This window comes from Perca flavescens, chromosome 3 (genome assembly GCF_004354835.1).
Source record: "Perca flavescens isolate YP-PL-M2 chromosome 3, PFLA_1.0, whole genome shotgun sequence".
NCBI classification, from domain to species: Eukaryota; Metazoa; Chordata; class Actinopteri; order Perciformes; family Percidae; genus Perca; species Perca flavescens.
In genome coordinates, this window is record NC_041333.1 from 39882187 (window position 1) to 39894609 (window position 12423).

Genomic DNA, 12423 nt, shown 5'->3' on the forward strand with positions numbered 1-12423 from the left:
CTCTGACAGGTTACAGTCATTCAGTCTGAAGAGGAATCAGTAACACATAAGAACACAGCTAAAAACAAACAAATTATAATTAAAGAAAAACTCCATTTAATGTGGATAGTTACAGTATGTGCACATACAGAGCTTTGTTGGAGGCTTTGACCACTGGCAGCAGCCTCAGAAGAGCCTCTTCTGAAGCAGAGTATTTCTTCAGGTCAAACACGTCCAGAATGTTTTCGGATGAAAGTAAACTGAAGACCAGAGCTGACCACTGAGCAGGAGACAGTTCATCTGTGGAGAGACTTCCTGAACTCAGGGACTGTTGGATCTCCTCCACTAGAGAACCATCATTCAGTTCATTCAGACAGTGGAACAGATTTATGCTTCTCTCTGCAGACAGATTCTCACTGATCTTCATCTTGATGTACTCAACTGTTTCCTGATAGGTCTGTGAGCTACTTCCTGCATATTTCATCAGACATTGTAGGTGTTTCTGATTGGTCTGCAGTGAAAGACCCAGGAGGAAGCGGAGGAACAAGTCCAGGTGTCCATTTGGACTCTGTAAGGCCTTGTCCACAGCACTCTGATGGAGACGTTTTACTTTAGGTTTGACTCTGAGGACTTTAGTAAGACAGGAGGTTGTTTGTTCTCCTGACAGCATGTTGACTCCAGAGTTGATGAATGTCTGATGGACATGAAGAGCAGCCAGAAACTCCTGAACACTCAGATGGACAAAGCAGAACACCTTGTCCTGATACAGTCCTCTCTCTTCTTTAAAGATCTGTGTGAACACTTCTGAGTACACCAAGGCTTCTCTGATATCAATACCACACTCTGTCAGGTCTGATTCATAGAAGATCAAGTTGCCTTTCTGCAGCTGCTCAAAAGCCAGTTTTCCCAGAGACTCAATCATCTTCTTTGTCTTTTTATTCCAGTTTGAATCGGGCCCAGCTCCTCCACCAGATATGATGTTATTCAGTTTGGACTGAATGACCAGGAATTGGATGTACATCTCAGTCAGGGTCTTGGGGAGCTCTCCTCCCTTTCTGGTTTCCAACACCTCCTCCAGAACTGTAGCAGTGATCCAGCAGAAGACTGGGATGTGGCACATGATTTGGAGGCTTCTTGATGTCTTGACAAGGGAGATGATTCTGCTGGCCTGCTTCTTGTCTCTGAATCTCTTCCTGAAGTACTCCTCTTTCTGTGGGTCAGTGAACCCTCTGATCTCTGTCACCATGTCAACACAGTCAGCAGGGATCTGATTGGCTGCTGCAGGTCGTGTGGTTATCCAGAGGTGAGCAGAGGGAAGCAGTTTCCCCCTGATGAGGTTTGTCAGCAGCACATCCACTGAGGTGGACTCTGTAACATCAGTCAGGATATCAGTGTTGTGGAAGTCCAGAGGAAGTCGACACTCATCCAGACCGTCAAAAATTAACACAACCTGGAAGTCTTCAAATCTGCAGATTCCTGCTTCTTTGGTTTCACTAAAGAAGTCATGAATAAGTTCCACCAAGCTGTACCTTTTCTCTTTCAGCACATTCAGCTCTCTGAAAGTAAATGGAAATATGAACTGGATGTCCTGGTTGGCTTTGCCTTCAGCCCAGTCCAGAGTGAACTTCTGTGTTAAGACTGTTTTCCCAATGCCAGCCACTCCCTTTGTCATCACTGTTCTGATTGGTTCATCTCTTCCAGGTGGAGCTTTAAAGATGTTTTCTTGTCTGATTGTTGTTTCTGGTCTGTCTGATTTTCTGGATGCTGTTTCAATCTGTCTGACCTCATGTTCTTCATTGACCTCTGCAGCCCCTTCATCTGTGATATAGATTGCCGTGAAGATATTATTCAGAAGAGTTGGATTTCCTGCTTTTGCAATCCCCTCAAACACACACTGGAACTTCTTTTCCAGGTTGGACTTGAATTTAGGGGGGCACACTGCAACACAAGTTTCTGAATGACCTAACAAACAAACAACAAATTAAATAAGGTAATCTAAACATTTAAGGCTGTATCAGTTTTAAGAAAAACAACACTTGATCTGATGCAAATGTGTACAGTTTAGTAACAGCATAGTTTGGAAATATACACTTCTCACATGTTGGCTCCATTTCCTCTTTCCATCATGATAAATCTATTAAAATCCTCTTACTGTTCTGCAGACGGTCAGCCAGCCCCTCCTGCTTCATTCTCCTCAAGAAGTGCAGTAGGATCTTCAGAAACGCCTCTCTGCTGCTCCTCTTCTGCTCTTCATCCTCACCGTCCAACACTTCATACTGCCTCTGACTCTCTAAACATTCTGGGTAATCTGGACTCAGAACCTTCTGAAACTTCTTCAGCTCATTCTTTACAAAAGTGATGATGCTTTCCTCCAACAGCTGGAACAGAAAAAGTGAACATTTAGTTTAATGAACTCAACATGTGATTCATCTATCAGTCTGAAGGCCTGCTGGTTAGAAAGGAGCAGCATTAAGACTGTTTGGATCTGAATGGTAGTTTATCATTTAATCTGTAGTTAATAATGAAAACTTTGTTTTAATATGTACACACCATAAATATGGAGTACAGGTCTGTTTGCTGCTGCTGGGCAGACTGACCACCGAGGCCCTCTGAGCTACCCTGGTGAACTCTGTAGAGAAAACATCAATTGTAAGAACATTTAATGATCTGCGCACAGTCCTGATGATGACTCTTGAGGTAACACAACGGAGTGTGTAACATGTAGTGTAGTGTTAACTAGCGTCACATGCAGTGATGTTTCGATTGCTTCTAACGTCCATTTTGGTGCATAAGGGGGCAGTGCTGGCATTTCATTGGCACCGAAATGATGCACTGAAATCCGTGTTACTATTCGGTCCAGTAGATACCGGTCGTTGAGGCACAGGGGCATTTTTTAGCACCGGGTGTCGGTATCCAAACCTATTCTGGACAATAGGCACACATGCATGGACGCGATCATTGGCTAAATCACCAAATCCATTGATGACATCGTAACGAGGATTACTCTACGGACATTCCCAAATCAATCCCAATGTTCTGTCTGATGTGGTGGTGAGTGGTACGGGGGCTCCACAGGGGACTGTGCTGTCTCGCTTTCTGTTCACGTTATACACCACAGACTTCCAGTACAACTCAGAGTCATGTCACCTACTACTACACCTAAATGTTACCACACCGTTGACTTCAGGGGAGAAGGAGAATTTTCCAGTTCTGTTGTTTCTCCATCATTTTGAACTCATTAGTAATTGTTATACTGTGTCTTTAGCTGCATGCTACCAGCCGGTAAGCTAAACTGTGTCTCTTGTTTTTTCTTTGGTTGTGCGTAAGTAGGCTGGGGTATAGAGAGAAATAAATACTGGGTGACTTGTAGATCATGCTTCTAATTTAGTTAGTCCAAATTGAAAGCTCATTTGGATAAATTCTGGAATTCAAAATCAAAATTCGTGACACACAGCATATTGACAAACGCCTACAACTCTTTGGTTTGGAGATTTTGGAAGTACAAGAAATACATGTATGCGCTCCGGAGAGTTATGAGCAGTGCGAGGTAGACTGGATCAATAGAAGTATATTAGCAGGATAATTGCCTGACATCTGGCGCATGCCCCTCTGTGTTGCTACGGGAAACAACAACACATTACAAGCTAGCAAGCTACAAGCTGAAAATTGCAAGTTTCCCTTGAATTAAGATTGTGCAACAAGGCAGGCCTGCTTAGTTCTTTCGGGGAATTATTGAAAAGATTTACAAAGAATGTTTATGGCATTTCCTCTCTAACTGGGACATTTTGGGACCGATTGGTGGGATTGCTGTGAACCAAATACACATGGAGATAGACTGGTACTTTTAATCATGTATCCAGCTAATTTAAATAGCTCATGTTACTGTATTGTGTGAAAAGTTAACCTAATATAATATTGTATGTGGCGGTTTCTTTTGCGGGTTGCAAATGTTCCACCAACACAGGTTCCTTCCTAACACTATTTAGCAGAGCCACCGTTGCTGCATCCGGAGCTTAGCGCCGCCCAAGATGATTGTGATTGGTTAAAAGAAAAGCAAACAACTCAACCTCCTATCCCAGCATATATATGAGCATATATATGTGATACTGCCAGACCTTACTCCACAGCGATGTGACATAGGTCTAGCAATTCGAGACTAAGTGCAAAGAGACAATACAGGGATAATGTGGACTCTAACTACCAGGTATCCAACAGCAGGAACATGTGGTCTGGACTAAGAACCATCACAGACTACAAGAGGAAACCAGCAGTGCTTAGGTAACCGGGACCTGATGGCCAAGCTCTTAAGGTGCAGATCTGGAAGATGTCTTCCTAGACATTTTCAACCTGTCACTGCTCCACTCTGTAATCCCCACATGATTCAAGAAGACCATCAAGGGCGTACTGGCCATTGGGAGGTTCGGGAGATTTGCCGAATGGCCGGTTCATCCCGGGCCGAATCGGCCGTCATATTTCAATTTCAGATGTTGAGATTAAAAAGAAAAAAAACTATTGGAGCAGGATGCAGCTAAATGCGCTAAATTAACTGACATGCTCTTTAGTGGAAAGGCCAAGGTTAGCAGTGTAAGCGAGAGCAGCACTGATGAAGCAGGACCAGGACCCAGCGGAAGAGACATGACAGGTGCACTATTGGTACGTTTGGCAATAATATGTGTACATTAGGTCAAAGCAGGTTTGAAAAGGAATATGCATTTATTATGCTATTATAACAATTACTTCTTAAACTCATTAATATATATATATATATATTTTGTATGTAAATACAGTATGTTACGTATTCAGGTTGAATTATTTTTTCTATTGTTATTAGTTAACTCCAGTCATAGTGGCCATGAGGAGAAAGAAAATGATGAAGAGGAGGAAGATAGGCAGGAGGAGTGTAGAGCAGGAGGAACCAGCACAGATACAGTGAAAGGTACAAGTCTAAAGCCAGCACACACACCCCTATCCTCATCAACGGGACTGAGGTGGAGGGTTTCACCAGCTTCAAGTTTCTGGGTGTTTACATCTCTGAGGACCTCTCTTGGACCCTCAACACCTCTACCCTGATCAAGAAGGATCACCAGCGTCTCTTCTTTCTGAGGAGACTCAAGAAGGTCCACCTGTCTCCTCAAATCTTGGTAAACTTCTACCACTGCACCATCAAGAGCATCCTCACCAACTGTGTCACAGTTTGGTATGGTAACTGCTCTGCCCATGACTGGCAAGCATTGCAGAGGGTGGTGGAAACTGCCCAATGCTTCACCGGTTCCTCACTCTCCTCCATCTCTCCGCGCCCATACCAGCAGGTACAGAGGAGGCTTCTTTCCTGCGGCTGTCACCCTACTGAACTTTTGCTCTGCATCCCGGTGAATATCTGACCTACTAAGCCTCCCCTCCGTTTTCTTCCTGAATCCACCATGTGTGTTTGTGTGTGCATGTGCGTCAGTCACGGGGAGAACTGAGCATCCCCGCCCGCTGCAGAGACCTGACAGGATCTAAACTGCAGCTGCTTCGGCGACTTTAGAGTGAAAAAACATTACAGTACATTGATGTTAAAATGTATGCAGGTTGGCAGGACGGCCTGAAATGTTTTGCACGGTCTTTCGCTATACGTTTTGTTGGTAACTTGTTCACACCTCTTCTTTCGTGCGAAAGGGAAACACACTGTCTGAGGTCACATACGGGCACCTGATGGGCACAAGGCTACATTGTGCATGCGTCGAACCGTGCGGCACACACACACTCTGAACCGAGACAAGCGGACCGAGTGGTTCGGATGTTTTTTCATGAACCGTACCACCCCTAGTACATACTGTAATTACACCTATACATAGCCATATGCTACTGCACTTCATACTACTCATCCTGCACATACACTTATACTTACTACTCTTATGTTACCACACTGCACATAGCTGTACATACTGTACATATCTGTCCATATGGTTATTTCGCTATATCCTATATATCTCTGCTTCTCCCCATAGAAAGCTTACGTATATTTAGGGAGTGAGGAGTCGCAGCATTAGCCTAGACCGGTGGGGGAAGGTGTGTAGCCACAATCACAGACCACAGCCTCCCTATCTCTCCTTCCCTGCAGCTCTTAGTTATGCAGTTATAGTTCTAGACTACCGGGATACCTCCTTTGACACACTGAGCTTCTCTCTCCTCTCTCTTTCCATCTGTGTGTATCCATGTCCCAGAAATGCTTTTTACAAACCTAGCTCTGGGGAGCTTATTCCCCAGAGTCCTTATGTTCTTTTTCCAACCAGCATGTTTCCTTGGATCATGATGGCACCTACATCATGGTGGCAGCTGTCGCCGTGGTCCTGCTCTACGCCCTGCTGTGCCCTATTACACCCTGCTACGCTCTGCAATGCCCGGCTTTGACTTGCTATGTCCATCCAACGCGCTGCCACACCCTGTTACGCCCTGCTGTGCTCTACTTCTAGTCATTAGCTTCATTGTGACTATTACTGCCATTGTTTATCACACCCTCAACCGGCACAGTCAGACACCGCCTGGTAGACCAAGAGCCTGGGTCTGTCCGAGGTTTCTTCCGAAAAGGGAGTTTTTTCTTGCCACTGTTGCAATTACGCATTCATGCATGCTCTTGGAGGAATCACTGGAATTGTTGGGTCCTTGTAAATTATAGAGTGGGGTCTAGACCTACTCTATCTGTAAAGTGTCCTGAGAAAATTCCTGTTACGATTTGACACTATAAATAAAATTGAATTGTGTATACACACACACACACACACACACATTTGGAACCAGATATTTACATTCAACTCAAAAAAAAAAGAAAACTTTTATTTCTTGACTGTACATTAAATCCAGAGTAAACTTTTTCTGTTTTAGATCAATACATATTAACATATTTTTTGCATTTGTTAAATGTCAGAATCGAGCGAGGAAGAATTTGTATGTATTGTTTTTATCACTGTCATCAAAGTCAAAAGTATACATACACTAAGTTTATTGTGTTTCTAAACAAAAAGAAAACTCCAGATGATTCAATTCTGAGCTTCAGAAGCTTCTGATCGGTTAATTGATTTCATTTGAGTTAATTGGTGGCACACCTGTGGATGCATATAAAGGTACACCTCAAACACAGAGCCTCTTTCTTTGACATCATGGGAAAATCAAGAGAAATCAACCAAGACATCAGGAAAAGAATTGTGGACCTCCACAAGTGTGGCTCATCCTTAGGTGCAATTTCCAGATGCCTGAAGGTCCCACGTTCATCTGTTCAGACAATAATACGCAAGTATAAAAAACATGGGAATGTACAACCATCATACCGTTCAGGAAGAACACGGATTCTGAGTCCCAGAGAGGAATGTTTTTTGGTGCGAAATGTGCGAATCAATCCCAGGACAACAGGAAAAGACCTTGTGAAGATGCTAGCTAAAAAAATATGTTAATATGTATTGATCTAAAACAGAAAAAGTTTACTCTGATTTAATGTATGACAGTAAAGAAATAAAAGTTTTTGTGTTTTTTTCTGAAGTGTATGTAAATATCTGGTTCCAACTGTGTGTGTGTATATATATATATATATATATATATATTTTTTTTTTTTTTTGTTAATACACTATCTATATTATTCTTACTACTAATATAATGTCACTGCTACTACATTGCACATATATGTACATGTTGTTCATACATTGTTCATATTACATAGCCATATTTATTCTGCTCTTATAACGTAAAAGTGCAATATATTTATTGCCCTGCCTATGCACCACCTGTCTATACTTGTATATCACATTGCACTTTTCTGCTTTTTATTGCACTTCTGGTTGGACGCCAACTGCATTTCGTTGTCTTTGTACTTGTACACTGCACAATGACAATAAAATTTAATCTTATCTAATCTAATCCCAAATTCCCGGGCTAAATTTTTGTCCCAGTACATCCCTGAGGACCACCATTGTCCCTGTCCTGTCGGCAAACAGACCAAAGCCCTCTGCCTGAATGACTACTACCCAGTAGTCTCACATTGCCAGACCTTCCTCCACAGCGTTGCAGGGGAAGGTCTGACTAGTCCACACCGTATTCTGGGATGGGAGAAAAACGTGCTCTGGTTTATTGGCATTTCTTTAAACCAATCACAATCGTCTTGGGTGGCACTAATCTGTCTGGTGGTTACGTGTCAGTTAAACTTTTCATCTCCAATCCTATCTGTGTTTGTGAGAAGTGGCGCTGTCCTGAGTTGAAAGCATACTTTGACTTAATAGGCGTGTGTGTTCGCGTCGGACGCTGTCCATTTGTTAAGGTGAACTTTTATTTTTTTTTAAAGGGCGTGCGCCTGTGAGCACCCACGGAGGAAAACTAAATCTGCACCTATGAGACCATTTACAACAACCTGACCACATTCCCTGCTCCTTCAACAACCACACCTGCCCCTCCGCCCCCCCAACCTTTCAGTTACTCTTTAATTTCTCTCTGCTGTCCCCTGTGATCAGGGGGATTAACAAGTTTGTTTATTGTACAGAATTGTTAAAGGTAGTCTGTATATGCATGGAGATGAACTGTTAACCACTACATTTGCAACAGCAATGTACCACAGATGTCGCGGCTTACACTGTACCGCAGAGCTCTCGCTATTCACCATTTGCCACGCCCATGTAATACTTCAGGTCCCGCATTGGCGCAGCTCCCCGGGTCATCAGGGGCGACTGGCGCAGCTCCCCGGAGCGTCGGGGGCAACTGGCATCGGAGGCTTGGGCCCCGTCATAACTGCTTGCAGTTCTAGTTTTTTTATAATTATTCATGTAAGAGTCATTGTTACTGTTATATTGCTGTATGAAGACTGTTGTTCATATTGTTCTTAGAAGTTTGATGAATATATTATGGCAGTTGTTGAGATAATTAGAAAAGGCTGATAAAAAAAGTCTGTTAGTAAGGGCAATACATACAATGCTGTACATTTTTATAGTTGACCAATGCACCTTGAATTATTTTAGTTGATCATTTTTTTTTATTCTTTAGCAATAAGGATCATGTTTGTTCTGCTTCCATGTGCATTGTATTTGGCATTCTTAGCATACAATTTGTGTTGTCCAGGAAACTGGGACTATAATTTGGGAGGATTGAACAATTTTGAATCAATTTCCTAATTGTACAATCCTCCAAAAATTATAGTCTTATTTCACTGGACCAGTAACTATCTAGTGATGTAGGCTACTGTACATTCATGTAACAACAGGGAGAGGACACCTCCATGGTTTTTGACCTTATATTTAGCTGGAGGGAAATAACTGATGAATATACTCTGTTCCATTCATGTTTTCAGTGTGCATGGAATTTATCACTTTATTATCTTTATAATTTCTAGATTTGAGACTGAAACCATTCAATGAGTCACTGTCATTTGCAAAAACAAACAGTTGTAGGCTACACTTTGCATTAAAAACGAGCAGTGCAAGTTAATTTGACTTAGGAAATTTATATTTTAGCCCATGATAGAGAGAGGGAGGAACAGAGTGAAAGAGATATTTACGCATCATATTTTAGCGTTGTAGAAAATTGATCTTCATGGTAAATTTCCTGAGTTACATTATGTTTTGCTTACTTTTAAAGCAAAGAGTACAACTGTTAATTTGTGCAAATGATTAGTAGCCTAATCTTTGAATGGTATGATTATGATGGTTTCAATTCAGAGCAGTGGTCAGTTAATGTACAGTATATGTTTAGGCTGCTTACGCATTCAGTCAGTCTATGATTGTCTGCTACGCTTTCTCTCGTTGTTTCATGACAGCGGCCGTGTTTCTTTTCTTTTTATACAAATAATGTGTTTCACGTCATCATACTTCCACAAGAAGCTGCTGCTCACTCTGTATAAAGTATGAACAATGCGTATTCTCCATTTTGTCATCAGTAAATCTGTGACAGACCTCGCGGTCTTTTGAGGAAAGCTGTGGATGCGCATCTATCTAAATGACTTCAGCCTGGCTCAACCTAGTCGCTCCTCCTCAGCCTGGCTTGGCCTTCGTGAAACGCACCAAGCCAGGATGCACAGATTAGACTAGGTCAAGCCTTGATTTATCGGTTACCCTGGATTTATATATTCTGCTTTTGTGAAACAGGCCCCATTTCCACAAACACAGTGGATCAGTAACTGTTCACCAAAATGTCATCTGATCAAAGATGCCGTCTCATGTCAGTTGATAATCGGTCGTTGGCTCTGTGTTGACTAATAAAGTAAGTTAATTTTATAAATGTATTTATACAGTAGGTGTACACTGTGATGTCACTGCTGACACATTTAATTGAGTCCTACAACAGACTACAAAGCTCTGGATCAAGTCCAGATTCTTCTTCTCCTCAGGAGAGTCAGATAATTACAAAGTTCACTTTTAAATTCTTACCTTCTGTTACATGTCCCTCTTGTGTGTGTCTTGTTTTCTCCCTCTCTCTCTCTCTGTTTCTCATTCTGCCCTCCTCCCTCTGCCTCTTGCACACCTGAGTGTTATCAGTGCTCAGGTAGAGTGAGGGAGGTGATAAGAAGGCAGAGAGTGGAGAGCACATGGAGAGCACACCAGTGAGGAGTTTTCTCTTCATCGTTTTTTCTTCCACAACAAGCAGGTTTGTGTTTTCCCAACCTCCATGCACATGTAGGTGCTGGAGTTTTGTTGTTTTAGTTTATTGTGTTAGTTTGGGCTGGAGATTCCCGGTAGTTCAGTTATTCTTCTATTTTGTTTGTTCTAGGATTAGTTTACCCTTTTTAGGTAGTTTAGAGGGAGACACGGGGAGAAGCGGGGAGCGACGGCCCACTGCGAGGTTGGTCCAGCGTCTTCCCATCTTTTGTTCTTTTTGGCCGGGGCCTCCAGTCCCTTTTTTGTTTCTTTGTTTGTTACTTTTGGGAATATTCATTATTTAATAAAGCTTGTTGGATGATTGTTAACATTGTGTGTGGCATCCTTTTTATATGTTGCATCCTCCAATCCCTTTTGAGCCTTTGTTTGTTCCTTTAAATGGAGGCCGTAACACCTTCCATCAGCAGCTTGTCCATCACTAAACTCATTTAAACAAAAGATAGACCAGTCACTCTTCATGGAAATATAGCTGGATTCCGGTCCTGGTTCAGGTCTTTGCTGCAGACTAATACAAACACATGGACGAATACTTTTCACCAGATACAAGAATCAATTTGCCCTGTTCTATCATTATATCAATAATGATATATATGTCGTATTTTGAGAATTGAGTGTCAGGATGAATACTATAAATGGATCTGTCTCAGAGTAGATCATGTTGTGAACATGTGAATGTTTCTTAGTGTTGCACTCTGAAGCTTTGCCTAAAAATGAGTCTGATGATTTTCGATTCAACTTCAGAAAATCAAAAAATTGACGACTTGTGATTTCACTTGGACTCTATATCCTCCCAAAGCCCAAAGATTAATTATGATCTTTTAAAAAATGTTGTTCTGATGAATCAACTCTTCATGTTTCTGAAAACAGATGGACTTTCAGCCATTGTAAGAAAGGTGTTTTTTTTGCGGTTCAGAGCTGGCTGGTGGTTCTGGTCCTGTTATCACTGGGCATCAGATCAAAACCACATTTTGTGGCATCGCCGAACCTCGATTATGAAGCTCTAAGAGAATCAGATAATAAAGTTCACTTTTAAATTCTTACCTTTCATCAATAGCACCTTGACCAACTTTAAAGCCAATAGGATGATCCATAGACAGGTCACTCATCATGGAGACACAGCTCGGTCCAGGTTCAGGTTTATGCTCAAGTTTAGGCTTAATCTTAGGTTTAGGTCCAGCTCCAGGTTTCTGCTGCTGCATCCTGATACAAAAAAAGACAATGATGAGTAACTTTCTCATGTTCATCAAAATATATTCTGATGAAAGATGCCATCTCATCTCCGTAGATAAGTTGTTGGCTCTGTGTTGAGTATTAAAGTAAGAAGTTATTAATGATATATTCAGTGTTAATCATGTTGGTGGAGTAATGCTAGTGCTGAGGTCTAACATGGAGAAGAGTCCATCATCTGAGCTTTGGGCTGGCTGTCAAGGTCCCCACAGAGAGTTGTTTTAGAGGGAGGGACGCTCAACACCAGGTAGACCAAAGAACTCATTGTGGATTTCAGGAAGTCTAAAGCTGGCACACAGACCCCCATTCTCATCAACAGCACTGGGTGTTATAATAATAATAATAATAATAAATTGAATTGGTATAGCGCAAAACAAAACAAAAGATTCAGGCACAGATGAAAAGGGGAGGGGGGCTACGGATAGGCAGTGGTGAAGAGATGGGTCTTGAGGCGGAACTGAAAGATGGTTAGGGATTCAGAGGTGCAGATCTCTTGGGGGAGGGAGTTCCAGAGCCTGGGATCTGCCCTGGAGAATGCTCCGTCCCCAAAACTGTGGAGGTTGGACTTGTGGATGCAGAGGACACCGGCTGAGGTGGATCTGAGAAA

At 42.2% G+C, this 12423-nt stretch overlaps 1 protein-coding gene across 1 annotated transcript in view; it reads right to left on the bottom strand.

Moving 5' to 3' along the window:
* LOC114552809 (NLR family CARD domain-containing protein 3-like) overlaps positions 1-11713 on the bottom strand; it is a 38578-nt gene extending 26865 nt beyond the window's left edge. The window contains exons 1-4 of the mRNA XM_028573888.1: positions 11631-11713; positions 2530-2608; positions 2132-2357; positions 129-1932 (exon numbers count right to left, since the gene is read on the bottom strand). Of these exons, the coding sequence (XP_028429689.1) occupies positions 129-1932; positions 2132-2357; positions 2530-2608; positions 11631-11698 (2177 nt within the window). The 5' untranslated portion in view covers positions 11699-11713. The remainder of the gene's footprint in view (positions 1-128; positions 1933-2131; positions 2358-2529; positions 2609-11630) is intronic.
* Positions 11714-12423: the final 710 nt, after the last annotated feature.